The 15,394-nt window shown below is 41.7% G+C and overlaps 1 protein-coding gene across 1 annotated transcript in view; it reads right to left on the minus strand.

Annotated features, from left to right (window-relative positions):
* The window catches only part of igdcc4 (immunoglobulin superfamily, DCC subclass, member 4), a 158,359-nt gene that overhangs the window by 34,060 nt on the left and 108,905 nt on the right, over positions 1-15,394 (minus strand). The window contains 5 exon segments of the mRNA XM_080730184.1: positions 1,283-1,447; positions 2,094-2,270; positions 3,150-3,383; positions 6,580-6,732; positions 11,140-11,277. Of these exon segments, the coding sequence (XP_080586310.1) occupies positions 1,283-1,447; positions 2,094-2,270; positions 3,150-3,383; positions 6,580-6,732; positions 11,140-11,277 (867 nt within the window).

Raw genomic sequence — 15,394 nt, forward strand, 5'->3', positions numbered from 1 at the left:
ACGGAAGTAGACAGAAATGGTCTTATAATTAGCAATGTGAGTACCGATTGAACGAAGATAGGCTGAAAATCTGTGAAGTGGTCCATTAACAGTATGGTCCTGAGCAGTATAAAGGTCTGGCACAGATATTATCCAAATGCATTATGTCACAAAAAATGACATAATGTCCATTATCGTCCTCTAGGACCTATAGCTTAGAATGGACATCTATTGTACGAGAGAGAGAGAGAGAGAGAGAGAGAGAGAGAGAGAGAGAGAGAGAGAGAGAGAGAGAGAGAGAGAGAGAGAGAGAGAGATGAGAGAGAGAGAGAGAGAGAGAGAGAGAGAGAGAGAGAGAGAGAGAGAGAGGGAAGGAATATGGAATGTGTTCCAGGGCCACAAGAAAACTCCCCACGGGCGAATTTTGGCAATAACAATACTGTTTGTTTGAGATGTTTCACATTTGAGTGAATGAAAAAGCAAAGGCGAAGGATGCCAAACAAAAGCGATGCTACAGAGCAGTGGGTGTTAATGCAAAACATTAAGGATGAACTATAAAGAATTTTACGTCATAGGTGACAGGTCTCATTTCAGCATCACTGTGTGTGAAGCCTTAAAAATATGCCTCAGAAAGCTAACCTCCCCACAGAGCTATCAAGCCCGAGAAAAAGAATCAAACAAATGTAATTCTCTTACTGCCACATTATGGATTAAAGGTCTTAAACTGCCATCAAAGTAGCTTAAAAGTAGCTTACCTTTGCGATTTTATCGAAAGATATTCATCCATTATTGCCAACCGCAATCTTTTGTAAAAGACAGGCGTATCTGTCATCGAGTCGTGGAAAAAAAACAGATGGCTGGGGCCGGGCACAGCCAACAAGGCTGAAGTTTGTCCCTCGCTCGCACCAGTTGTTTAGAGCATAAAAATGGAGAAACTAGATCCAGCCATAGAAAACGATCAGATAAAAAGTGATCCTGCCGCCATTATTGTTTATGTGTGGTCAAGATTTGAGACTAGCGTTACTTGAGCTGCAGCTGTTGCAGAGACCCGCGCCACCCATCTATCTGCTCACAGTGCTCAGACAGGGAAGAGAACGAACAAACGGCCGCTCGTTCATGGCCGTGCGCTACTTGAATAAATGGACGAGCGCGCTCGTTCAAAGCAGTAAAAGAGTTAAGATTAACATACTTTGCTATCTTCTTCTTTAATTTTTATCCCACTATTTTGTAACACATTTTTTCACCCCAAAAAAACTTTGTTATCTGATCTTAACTGATCTTAGCTTCTATAGCTTCAACCCACCATCCTCCAGCATCTCCACGGTCACCGGCATGGAGGGCCGGCTGGCACCCATGGGCGAGTAGGCCACCACGTAGAAGGTGTAGGCGGTGTGGGGGAGCAGCTCCTTCACATGGTACTCTGTGGTGTCGTTGTTCATGGCAAACTGGTACTCCATGTTATCTGAGCCTGAGCACCACAATGAAAAGGCATGCATTAAACCTGTGGTTCGAGGACCACCAGTGGTCCTTGAGGGCGTTCCAGGTGGCCTCCAGCTACATGATGGAGAGTTGGTAACCATATGCACCCTTATAGATTTTTAACTCTTGAAATGTAAAATTATTGTTAAACATCTGCATTACTTAATTTACAAGAAGTCTACATAATTAGAGAATGTTGTAGAGGAATGTTATTTTGATCAACGTTGGCCTGTTATCTCGCCTATGGTACCAACATCAATGCAGCATGGAATCTCATGAGTCTGAGAGGCTAAATCTCATCAAATGGTGTTCCGTGGCTAAGTGCTGAATAAATAAATGGTTGAAAATGGTTGAAAACCACTGCATTAAACTACTGCTTATCAAACATTTTTCATGTCTAGGACCCCCAAATTGACACAATATACAGTATTTGCCCGCGGACCCTCATTTGAAAAGATATGCCAAGGAATATTGTTTTTTTACAACTATACTGTAGCTGTTTGACACAGACACACACACACAGGCACACACTCACACACTCACACACGCACGCACGCACACACACACACACACACACACACACACACACACACACACACACACACACACACACACACACACACACACACTCAGACCTGCAGCGCGCTGGTAGTGCACAGAGTAGCCTATGATCTGGTCTGCGTTGTACTCAGGCTTGTCCCAGGTGAGCATGGCGGTGGTGCTGGAGTGAGGAGTGGCAGAGAGGTGGCGAGGCGGGCTGGGCAGACCCTCCCTCACGATGACCGTCAGCTTGGCCGTGGCACAGGCCGTACCTAGGGTTGGCACCATCAATGACATAGTCATCATACAAATAACTGCGGTTAAGGGTAAACACCGGCACAGTGCAGATATGATAAATAAATGACGGAACAATTCTGACAATTATGCTAAAAGTAATTGTGATTATCTCAAATAATCACGACCAGGCAATGGTGTAATAATTGTAACAGGCCTGTGGGTGTGTGTGTGATAGGAGAAGGATATCAAATGAAACCCAACCACCTTATAGACCATTGTATATACCCCTGCTCTGCCTGCATGTAACCTTGAAGCATGAAAAAACTGTTACACTCCTTTCACTGTACATGTTTTGTTCCGATTGTATTGTATTGTATTGTATTGTATTGTATTGTATTGTATTGTATTGTATTGTATTGTATTGTATCGTACTGTATTGTATTGTATTGTATTGTATTGTATTGTATTGTATTGTATTGTGTACACTTCTGCTTTGGCAATGTAAACGTATGTTTTCTCATGCCAATAAAGCCCTTTGAATTGAATTGAATTGAATTGATTTGTGTGTGTGTGTGTGTGTGTGTGTGTGTGTGTGTGTGTGTGTGTGTGTGTGTGTGTGTGTGTGTGTGTGTGTATGTGTGTGTGTGTGTGTGTGTGTGTGTGTGTGTGTGTGTGTGTGTGTGTGTGTGTGTGTGTGTGTGTGTACGTGCGTGCATGACCAGTTGCAAGAAAATCTGTCGGACAAGAATCGGCTTATATGGATTCAACGTGCCTGCCTCCTCAAAGCAAAGCGAAAGGACACCAAACTCGAAACTCCTCCTATGATCTTCGCAAGCGAAGAACCAGCCATCGCGTGTGCATGCGTGCGTGCGTGCGTGTGTGTGCGTGTGTGTGTGCGCGCGCGCTCGCCCTACCCAGGCTGTTGTCCGCTATGCACTGGTAGTAGCCTGCGTCCTCCAGGGCCAGCTGGTTGATGAGCAGTACCCCGGGGCTCTGCATCTTCACCCTCCTGAAGGACCTGACGGGCTGGCCGTTCTTCAGCCAGTGCAGGGCCGGGGGAGGCTCCCCCGAGCTGTTGCACACAAACCTGGCCGTGTTCCCCCTGGATAGGGACACCGTCTCTGGGGGCTGCAGGATCACTGGAGGGGCTGCGGGAGGAGAGAGAGCTCCTTTTATACAGGGTTTGACTTGAAACAGAGAATTCTTTCAATTTATTTTGTTGTGATATTTCTACTGTTACTTTAACCAGGGGTTCTCAAACCATTTTAGGCTGTGAACCCCAAAATAATCATATTTTAACTGGGGACCCCCCCACCCTAAGAGCACTAAGAGTTGAGGCATAACATTTTGTATAACACGGTTCCATTGTAAAAAATAGCAGATCTACATGCTCACAACGCCTCGCTATTTTCACAATTTCTGCCTATAATATTTGACAATTTGGCTAATGTTTAATTTGTAATTTTAGAGGTATTAAAAAGTCCTTAAATTGTCACTTTAGAAATGTTCAGATACCCTCTATACACTTAAACTTTATGTTGGTGTTTTACTGTTGAGTGAGAAAATGTTCAAAAATAGCAGATGTACAACCTTGGCGCTGTGAGCTTGTACATCTGCAATTTTTTGAATAGCCATTTCTAAAATCTAAAATGACACGGATGCTTTCCAACGTTTTATTGGGTTAAGCAAAGAAATGAAAACAATAATAAAACAATTAATACTTCTTTCCCACTGGTACATGTACAACTCATTGCCAGGCCTGGATTTATCACAAGCTAAAAGGTCTTTATTAAATAAACGTTTCATCAAAGGTTCTTTGATGGTGGCTTATTGCCTTAAAACCCCAAGGTACTGTACCAGGCTCTGTTCTCCCTCACTTTTTTTCCACTTAGAAACTTCGTTCAAAAGGTCATTACGGTACGTGTACCACGAGCAATGACTGACATTAAAGACTTAATCAGCTGAAAAAACGAATTACGAGCTAATTTTCACAATTTCTGCCTATAATATTTGACAATTTGGCTAATGTTTAATTTGTAATTTTAGAGGTATTAAAAAGTCCTTAAATTGTCACTTTAGAAATGTTCAGATACCCCCTATACACTTAAACTTTATGTTGGTGTTTTACTGTTGAGTGAGAAAATGTTCAAAAATAGCAGATGTACAACCTTGGCGCTGTGAGCTTGTACATCTGCAATTTTTTGAATAGCCATTTCTAAAATCTAAAATGACACGGATGCTTTCCAACGTTTTATTGGGTTAAGCAAAGAAATGAAAACAATAATAAAACAATTAATACTTCTTTCCCACTGGTACATGTACAACTCATTGCCAGGCCTGGATTTATCACAAGCTAAAAGGTCTTTATTAAATAAACGTTTCATCAAAGGTTCTTTGATGGTGGCTTATTGCCTTAAAACCCCAAGGTACTGTACCAGGCTCTGTTCTCCCTCACTTTTTTTCCACTTAGAAACTTCGTTCAAAAGGTCATTACGGTACGTGTACCACGAGCAACGACTGACATTAAAGACTTAATCAGCTGAAAAAACGAATTACGAGCTAATTTTCACACAGAAAAACACTACAAACGGTCAGCAACTAAACTGGAATATGAAAGGTAGCCAATTATTTATTTCCCAATTGGGTCGTTATGCCAATTAACCCCTCCCCGCACACATGTCTGTGTTGCCACTACTGCTGTACCGTACTGATCACCTGCCAGTGAGGAGAATGGTACCCCCACCCAAAAACACTGGCTTTCAACATAAGGACCGGGGACCACCAGGGGTCCAAAATGACCCTTTATGGGTCTGTCTGTCACTTGAAGGGTGATTGAATGGAACCTAATGGACCAGTAACTGGGGTTGCAGTACATAGTAGTTCAGTGATTCTCAACCGTGACATTTTGTCACTTCTCAACCAGTGACATTTTTCTGGGGACCCCCTGGACCCCCCCCCCCCCCAAAGGACCCCACTATGAGAACCAATGCACTAGGTCTGTTTTCTTTGCTAAATAACATACAAAGGCATTTTTGAGCGGTGGTGACGCCGCTCCTTAGAATGGCCGTGTGTGTATGTCTGTAGCCTGAGGTGTATGCAGGAGTGTGTATCCGTGTATGTGTCTGTAGCCTGATGTTGAGTCTAGCCTGAGCATCAATTGCAACAAACACGCACGCACACGCACACACGCACGCACGCACATACACACGCACGCACGGCCATGTGTGTATCAGTGTATGTATGTATGTATGTATGTATGTATGTATGTATGTATGTATGTCTGTCTGTGGGTCTGTAGCCTGGAGTTAGTGGAGTAACACTGCTTGACCAAAGAGGGTGCTGTTGTGTCTAGCCTGAAAATCAACTGCAACACTCTCTCTCTCTCTCTCTCTCTCTCTCTCTCTCTCTCTCTCTCTCACACACACACAGGGAGGGGGGGGGGGGGAGGGTCACACACACACACAGGGAGTAGAGCCCCATACAGGGAGGACACACACACACGATGGATGGATGGTTGGATGGATGGATGGATGGATACCAGAGAGGTGCTGTTGAGTCTAGTCTGCCCTGAGCATCAACTGCAATAGCACCATATTATTATAATTTTTATCATTATTATTTTTTAATAATAATATTATATATTATAATATTTACTTTTTTTTAATTATTATTATTATTATTTATGTTTATGTTCAACTCAACTTTGAATGTGTAATTTAAAAAGGAACTCACTTTTTTGCTCCGTACAAAATTGCACTAAACAACTTTTCGATCCCTTTTCGTCCCTGTCGGGTGGAAACCTCATTATGTCCAAAACTGTTACTTTTCAGGATTCCAATTTAACAGCATCAAAAGTATCAGATCAAGCCCAAAACACATCACTTTGTGCCGTGTTTCGAGCTTGTAGATCTGATGCTTTTGTGTGACGCTGTGATATGATCAATAGGGCAGGGGTCTTCAACAGGGGGTCCGGGACCCCTAGGGGGTCCTCAGAGTTACTACAGGTGGGCCTCCAAATCCTTGTGTGATAGAAACTTTCTTTCTTGTTTTTTATATTAACCACTTGAACCCTAGCGTCCATATTCTGAGAACTTTAGCCAAAACACTGATGATTGTGCTGTCAAACGATTAAACTATAAGGAATCTATGAAAAGGTTGTGGGGGTCCCTGCTTCATCTCTCTCTCTCTCCACTAAGGGGTCCTTGGCCTGAAAACGTTGAAGACCACTGAAGTAGGACATTCATTTACGGAAAATACGAATGTGGAGATAAGAGGTTTCTGCCCGACAGCAATGAAATGGACTCTGTAATTCATCACTACTGTAATGTGAGTGCACATCATTACCAGGGACGCGCAGCTCGGCGGCAGCGATGACAAACTCTCTGGTCTTGGGCTTGTTGGCGCGACACACGTAGACGCCGGCGTGGTGACGCCTGGTGTCCCGGATCACCAGGTTGGTCTCCAGGACCACCACGTCCGTGGAGATGGGCTTCCCGTCTGGTCACACAACACACAAAAGAAAGACATCATCACCAGGGGTGTCGCACCAAATTCTGGGCTCTGGGTACGAGGATTCACTGCTGGCCCCCCCATGAATGTTCTTCACAGGGGGAGGGGGGGTTTTAACCCATTCAGATTGGGAATGCTTTATTATGCATTATTTTGTGCTTTAACTATTGAAAAATAGCAGATATACAAACTCACAGCGTGGCCCTGAGTGCCACGCTGCAAGCTTGTAGATCTGCTATTTTTTGAAAAAAATTGAAAGTCTTTGAATATTTCAAATCCACGGACCCCCATCTCAAAATATTTAGTTCCAGGCAGGGACCCCCCAGAATCAAAATTTGAGTTAAAAAAGATATATATTCAAAGATTTGCAGACATTTTCATGACTTTTCAAAAATAGCAGATCTACAAGCACAGCGCTGTGAGCACTGTGGCCTCAGAAACAGAACAAAGAGACAGAACAGCTCTGCAGCTAAAGGTCATGCAGTGACGCCATCTGACCAGCAGGTGGATCTGTAACATTTCAGCATAGGAGTCGGATTTTTGGGGAGCAGTCGGTGCCTCCATTGTAAGACTTCTCATAATAACAACAACTGACAATTCTCACTGCTACGATTGCATTGTTTGTGTGCTTGTGCTTGTATGTTTGAGAGAGAGAGAGAGAGAGAGAGAGAGAGAGAGAGAGAGAGAGAGAGAGAGAGAGAGAGAGAGAGAGAGAGAGAGAGAGAGAGAGAGAGAGACAGAGAGAGAGATAGAGACAGAGATAGAGACAGAGATAGAGACAGAGATAGAGAAACAACATCCATCTCAGCCATATCGCCAGGTCCTAACAACATAATACAAATGTTCATTCAGCATTGTGTCCCAAATTCTCCCAATGCTACCAAGCAACTTGTCCACACTATTACAGATATCTAATGAAGTCTGGAGATCAGTGGATTGAAAGGTAGGGAAACGTTGCTGAATGCAACTCTCTCCACATGCACCACACAGTGCAACTCTCTCCACATGCACCACACAGACAGTCAGCTACTAGTATAGTGCTAAACATTTGGCTCGCATTTCAACAACAAACACATGAACATGTGCATAAATCATTTGAGAAATACCGGATTTGACAAGAATGCTAATTCCAACCCCATTCCAGTCCCCATACATAAAACAACAGGAAAACAATTAACAGTGACACAAGGTTATACTTTGTGTCAAACTAAACTGTATTTATTTAGACTATTTTGTTTTAACATTATTCTGATGTTAAAACGATTAAACCATATCAATAGCTAGAATGGTTAAAATCTCTAATCATTCCGGCTATTGATAATATATTGATCTAATTTAGTAATGTTGTGGCACAGCAGCATGTCAATTCTGTGCAAGAAGGCTACTCACTACATTGGCGCTCCGACTTGCGATGGTGAAAACAAAATTGAAACCTATATTATCACCTGCTTCAGTTGGATTTTACCGACCTTTGGGACTTAGAGGACTTCGCCTTAGAACAAAGCAGGACAAATCGCTTATGGTTTTGGTTGGTCAAATATACAGCACAACGCTTAAGTGTTCATTTACATTTCATCGTTGTCGGGTGGAAACCTTGTATGTCCAAAACCGTTTGTTTTGTATTTATCATTTTTAAAATGATTTAAACTAGTGAAAACAGACGATCTACAAGCACACAACGCCTCGCACTGTGAGGCGTTGTGTAAAGCAGTGCTTTACTTTGCGAAAAGATTTACAAGTTTAAAAATTGGAGATACGAGGTTTCTGCCCGACAGTGACGATTTGCTTTCTGTGCAAAACTGACAACTGACGTCTGCCTAAGTGCGAACATTACATATGCACCAATCATACATTCTTTCCATCGTCTGGCGTTTGAATGTGCATTATGCACAATCACACACATATTTGAGCAAGCATGCAGCAAGCTGTAGCGATATACAATACAGTTTCTGTGCTGTATGCAGACAAAATAAAAGTTCCTCGAGAACCAGGGACGTGCAGAGAATGTTAGAGAGGTGAACCCTAGCATCCCTATTCTGAGGAGAACTTTAGCTAAAAATAGCCAGTCTACAAGCTTGGTTTTTTTTTGGGCAAAGATGTTTGGTGTAGAGGGGAAAAAAAGAGCAGACCAGATGTCTGAAAATACACATGAATCCAAAATACACTGATGATGATGCTGTCAATTATGGAGACACAAAGAGTCTCCTTTGTGTCTCCATAGGGAACCGCTGTCATCCAGTAAAGTAAAACAAATACCTAACATTTTTACGTTTTTTTTGCGTTTTTCAGCAAATAAATCAACCTCAGGTTGCCACCTCACTGCCACCCGTGTTGTATTTATTTTCAGACCAGGGTTGCTTTTTTCCCGATTTTCGCAACTGTCTCCACTGGGTCCCTTGCTCTCTCTCTCTCTCCTCTCTCTCCTTGGCCTGAAAAGCGTTTTTTTTTTGCGGATTCCGTATTCCCAAAACACAATGGAAGGGGTCCCATTAAATTAACTATACAGGATAAAACACACCAAAATAAATATACTTTAAGTAGCATGCGAGGGGTTAAACTAGGGTTTTCTCATGATTCTGAATCCATTGCAAGCATTTGTTTTGCACAAAAAAACGTTCCTTGGGCTAAATATGCCCCTACAAAACTATGGTTTAGTGATGAGTCATCACTTTTCACAGTTTTGTGGGAGCTGCCTTTACCCCAAGGAATGTTTTTCATGCAAAACAAATGCTTGCAATGGATTCAGAATCATGAAAAAACCCTAGTTTGACCCCTCACATGCTACTTAGCATATGTATTTTGATGTGTTTTATCCTGTATACTGTAGTTAATTTAATGGGACCCCAACTTTCAGCAGCTGTAACAGATTCTCCTAGGGAAACTGAATTTCAGTCTTTGTGAGATGTGTTACTAGACACCTTTACAAACACATTGGTGAAGATTTATTTGGTAAGGAATTTATTCCAGGACTTTTTAAGATATCCCCTGACTATGAGCATGAGTAAAAAGAGGAATCAGGAGTAGAGTAATCACACCCTCTGCAGCTAATTGTCCGGCCTAGTGGCATAGGACTCTGTGGATACTAATGGTAACTGTGCTCTTATTTTAGTAATTATTTAATACTTTTATGTGTTTTTTTTCTTTTGTCCGTAATTCTTTTGTATGTTAATGGTTTTTGTTTTGCTGTGATGTCATCCGAGTTATTTTATTGCAGTTTGTATTTGTACTTTTATTGTATGTATCTGTTGTGTGTCTTAACTCTTTCAGTGCCCAGAATCACCACTAGAGGGCTCCCAATGGCCATAGAATCCACCATAGACATACGCTGTATATGTACAAGCCGTGCGCAGCCATGACGCGCCTGAACACTTTCCTTTGTGCATGAACAGGAACAGGATGAAGTTAGCTTGAAGTTAGCTATTGGCTACCAAGCATTTTAGAAGCCCTATTTTCGGCGATTTAGCCGTGATTAAACCTTGCACACCTCATGGATATGCATGGAACAGAGAAAATGAGCTCTAAAGATCCTGGATTGCATTGGAGTGGATGGGAAATATCGGCGGCGCGACGCTCTCGCGGGCCGTGTAAACAGATGACGGCCGGCGGCCCGGCTCGAAAATTTAGCCTGGTGCTTTAAAAAAAAAAAAAGCCGAACTAGTTCGGGATCGGCACCCCGAACGTTAATAAGGTCCAAATAAAGCCGAACTAGTTCGGGATCGGCACAATAAGAGTTAAAAAATAAAATAAAAAATAAAATAAACATAATTATTGTTAAAAAAAAAAAAATGACACAACTCCTGATCATAATCAGTCATTGGCTGTCCATCGGCTGTCATTTGTAAAGTTGGCGTAAACAAGACCGTGAGAGCCAGTCAGACAGAGAGGAAGAGAGAAGAAGAGGTGCACCCAGGGGTGTCGCACCACATTCTGGGCCCTGGGTACAAGGATTCACTGCGGGCCCGCCATGAATGTTCTTTATAGGGGGAGGGGGTGTGCTTTAACTTTGTGCCGCGCTGCGAGCTTGTAGATCTGTTATTTTTGAAAAATCTTGAAAATTTGTGCAAGGTTTTTTGAAAAACCTATGTTTCCATGTCAGTTGTGCCAAATCTTTTCATAATTATGAAGGACCCCCAAAATGATATGTATTTGGCCATGGACCCCCATCTCAAAATATTTAGTTCCAGGGGACCCCCCAGAAGCAAAATTTGAGTTACAAATGTTTGCTTAAAAAAATACATATATTCAAAGATTTGCACACATTTTCACGTCATTTCGTAGCGCGGCAGAGCTTGTATATCTGCTATTTCTCAATAGCTAAAGTATAAAATAATGAAGGCCCCTCCACCTTGGGCCCTAGTAACTCAGCCCCACTTTCCCCCCCCCAGACAGCCATACCTTGCCTGCTCCAGGACACCAGAGGCTTGGGTTGACCCTGTGCCATGCACTCCATCACAGCCGGACGGCCCAGCACAACCGTGGCGTTCTGAGGTGGCGCCACAATCACCACGTTGTTCAGGGCTTGTGTGGTAGAACCTGCAGATGGAAAAAAGCATGTGGATCAGTTAGGTTGGTGATAGCCAAAAATATTAAACCGGCTCATTCAACCTGGCTTCTCTATGTTGGGCCATTATATGTCACTACACACTGTACACCATTATAGGCGAAGAATTTCATAAAGTGTCAGAACATTTCTTAAACAGTGGAAATAGTGAGGTATTTTCAATATTATACTTCTAATAACGCACAGTGTGTTCGTACATCTGCTATTTTTGAATAGCCCACGGACAGTACAAATGGATAAAGATTGTAAATGAGAGATTGGGAAAGAATACAAAATATATTTCATAATAGTTTCGAAACTACACACACACACACACACACACACACACACATACAGTACTGTACATACGTTATACATTTTATTGCATATAATCCTGACAACAGAGCACAGACAGAGCACTGACAACGTCGTCAGATGGGGGGGGGGGGGTCTTGGTAAACTACTGTATGTTGCTTGGGCCGTTCATCAGTCAAATAGAGGGCTTATCAGACAACGTCACACTGATAAGTAGCAGTATGTATGCGCATAGTTTAACTCATTCACTGCCAAGAATATTTAACCAAAATACTAACCACTGCCAGCTATCTTTCGTTTTTCTACAGAATATTTTTATATTTTTCGATCGCTCCCCCGATCGTTCTCCGACACGGACACGCTTTCTGTGCTTCCATGAAAATAAAATAAAAGTAACCCATATACTGTATATTTATCGGCGATTGAAAAATCCACACATACAACGCGAGGCAGTGGAGGCAGAGAAAAAGCCGATTCTGGGGAAAAAAGAAAAGAAAACAGGAAGCGGATGGAGAGCAGGTTTTTCGACCTAGATGGGGGTCCGCAGCCAAATACATTCAATTTGGGGGTACTTGATGCAAATTGACGTATGAGCATAGAGCAACATAGGCTTTTCAGAAAACTGTTAGGATTTAGAAGACGTTGTTTAGAATCAGCCTCAGGTCTTAATGGGTTAAAACAATAATAAGTAAAGGAACATAAATTGTGTACATATATATATATATATATATATATATATATAAAGAGGAGAGACTCCTGCACATCCAAACAAAAGGCCCATATGAGGTGCAAGTCGTAGTCAGCATGCATAAACTATAGAAAAAGTTGAAAACCTTCCATAAGAAGGGACTGCATCACTCCAGGGAACTGCGATGGACAACTGCTTAATTAATGATTTTTATTAGCACGACGCGTTTCGCTCGTCAAGCTTCATCAGGTGCTATATACATACAGAGCTGTGAATGTGTCATACATTTATAGAGTCATTCATTGAATAGGTCCGCCCCTCCCAGGCGTGTCATAAATCATTCAATTAATTAGATATAGGGGAGGGTGGACTAATTGTAGTATACACATCACATTAGAACAAACCAATGAAAAATAAAACACGTTTGAAGTGAAACAATACATCTTTTTCCATAAATGGCAGATGTCTTAATAATAAAAAATATTTATAAATGTCTCAACAACCAACCAACAGTGGTACCAGAAAACCCTTATTTACAAATTACAATGTTTTAAAACAAATAACAAATAACAAGGTGCATGGGCACAGATGGAGTAGGTCTAGGCCACATGTAAGCATAGAGGAACAGGTAACACCAAGGTTAAATGAAGAAGCAAAGCACGTTTATATCAATTATATGGAGAATATCTAAATGTATAAATTGGGCAATGAGGTAACAACGTTGTAATAACCTTTAAAATTATAGAAATGGACTGAGTTCTAAACTCTCATTTAAACCATTAGGTTCCATAGTGTTTAAGGTGTAAATCCAGAATGCTTCTCTCTGTAACAGTTGTTTTACTATGTCACCGCCTCTAGGTGGCAGGTTAACCTTCTCAATGCCCATGAACTTGAGGGTGGCTGCTGAGCCATGCCCCCTTTCTTTATAGTGGCGTGCAATAGCGTAGTCCATATTACCGTGTCTGATAGCCGCTTTGTGTTCAGCTATGCGTATTTTTAGATTGCGCTTAGTTTGACCGATATAGGCCTTACCACACGGGCACTTTAACATATAAATCACATGGGTGGTATTACAGTTAATAAACCCCTTTATCTTGTATTCCTGTCCCGTATGTGGGTGATAGAAGATCTTGGTGGTACTGGTGTTGGAGCAGTGCGTACATCTACCACAAGGGTGGTTGCCGCATAGCTCCCCACTTAACCAGGTGGACACAGTGGGTGGCTTATACATTGATGTGACAACAGAGTCCCTGATGTTTCTACCTCTTTTGAAGCAAAACCTCGGTGATAATTTGGCCAAGTTATTTAAATTGGGATCGCATTTCAGTACATCCCAATTCTTTTGGATAATTTTCTTTATTTCATATGAAGAGGTGTTAAATTCTGTCACAAATGTGACTCTGTTGTCAGAAATCTCTTTTTTAGTTGGCTCCAAAAGAGTCTCTCTTTGTACATCTTTCGTTTTGGTTTCTGCTGCATGTATAATGGATGCCTTATAGCCCCTTTGTCTGAACCTGGTGTGCATTTCATTAGCTTTAACCTTAAAATCAACCGGATCGCTACAGATGCGCTTAAGGCGCAGAAATTGTCCATAGGGAATGTTTTCCACTAATCGTTTAGGATGGTAACTTTGTGCGTGTAGCACACTATTCCGGTCTGTGGGTTTGCGGTAAATGGTGGTGTTGATATGTCCCTCGGGATCTACAGAAATGCGCAAGTCTAAAAAGTCAATGTGGTCTTTGCTATGTACCATAGTAAATTTTAATGTGGGATGTGTACAATTAATGTAATCCCTGAATTCTAGTAACTCATTCTCTTGGCCAGTGAATACACATAGAATGTCATCAATATATCTTTTCCAATATATGACCCTTTTCAAAAGTGGAGAGGCATTTTCGTTTTGAATAAAACGTGATTCCCAGTGGCCCATAAATAAATTTGCGTAATTGGGCGCAAAAGTCGACCCCATAGCTGTGCCTTGGATTTGTATAAAAAACTTATTGTCAAACATGAAATAATTGGATTTCAGAATAAAATTTGTTAAACCAAGTAAGCACTCTGTGGGAATATCCTCTCTAGTACCCAAAAAGAAAGACATTGCCGCCAGGCCATCATCATGAGGTATATTGGTATACAGGCTTTCAACATCAAATGTCACTAAGTAGGCACCATGTGGGATATTTATGTTTAATGACTTAATTACGTCCCTGGTGTCCGCTACATATGAAGGCAATGTTATGACTGTATCTTTGATAAAGTAATCTACAAATTGGCTCAAAGGCTCTGATAATGAATTATTACCAGAAACAATAGGTCGTCCTGGTGGATTTGTTAGACCTTTATGGATTTTGGGTAACAAATAGAGAACTGGAGTAACTGGATGATTGACCTTAAGAAATTCATATTGTTTATCAGTTACACTTTTGTCACGGAGAGCAGTATCCAGAATCTTGTCTCTGTCTTTCATCAGCTGTTCAATAGGATTTTGGGGAAGGCGTTTATAAAAAGTGTTATTACCAAGTTGTCGCATAGCTTCAGCGATATAGTCTTCTGTATTCTGAACAACTATAGAACCGCCTTTGTCTGCAGACTTGATAATGATTTTGTCATTTTTACTAAGTTCCTCGAGAGCTTTTCGCTCCGATGCTGTGACATTTTGGCGTTTAATTACTTTGTCTGATGATACAAGTTTCTGTATATCCTGCTCAACCAGCTTGCTAAAAGTGACCAAGGTCGGATTCAAAGTACTAGTAGGACAAAATGTAGATGCTTTTTTTAATTTGCTCATAGGATTAATCGGTACAGATTGATCAGCATTTCTAAAGTGATTTCTAAGATGCAAGAGTCTGAAAAACTTATAACAATCCACTTTAAGCTTAAATGCATTCACATTGTTCGTTGGTACAAAGGAAAGTCCTTTACTTAGCACAGATAGCTGTGCAGGGGAGAGTGGACAGTCTGATATATTTATTACCGTCTGCTCTTGCTGCGGGTGACCACAGTGTGCGGGGTGGCGTTTCTTCTTGCCCCGCCTCGTCCTCTTCCCCTGACACCGCCTCGTTGATGTTGTTGGTAGCTGTGACTGTGATGTCGGGGAGCATCCCTTG

This window comes from Nannobrachium achirus (genome assembly GCF_963921795.1).
Source record: "Nannobrachium achirus genome assembly, chromosome: 7".
In the NCBI taxonomy this organism is placed as follows: domain Eukaryota; kingdom Metazoa; phylum Chordata; class Actinopteri; order Myctophiformes; family Myctophidae; genus Nannobrachium; species Nannobrachium achirus.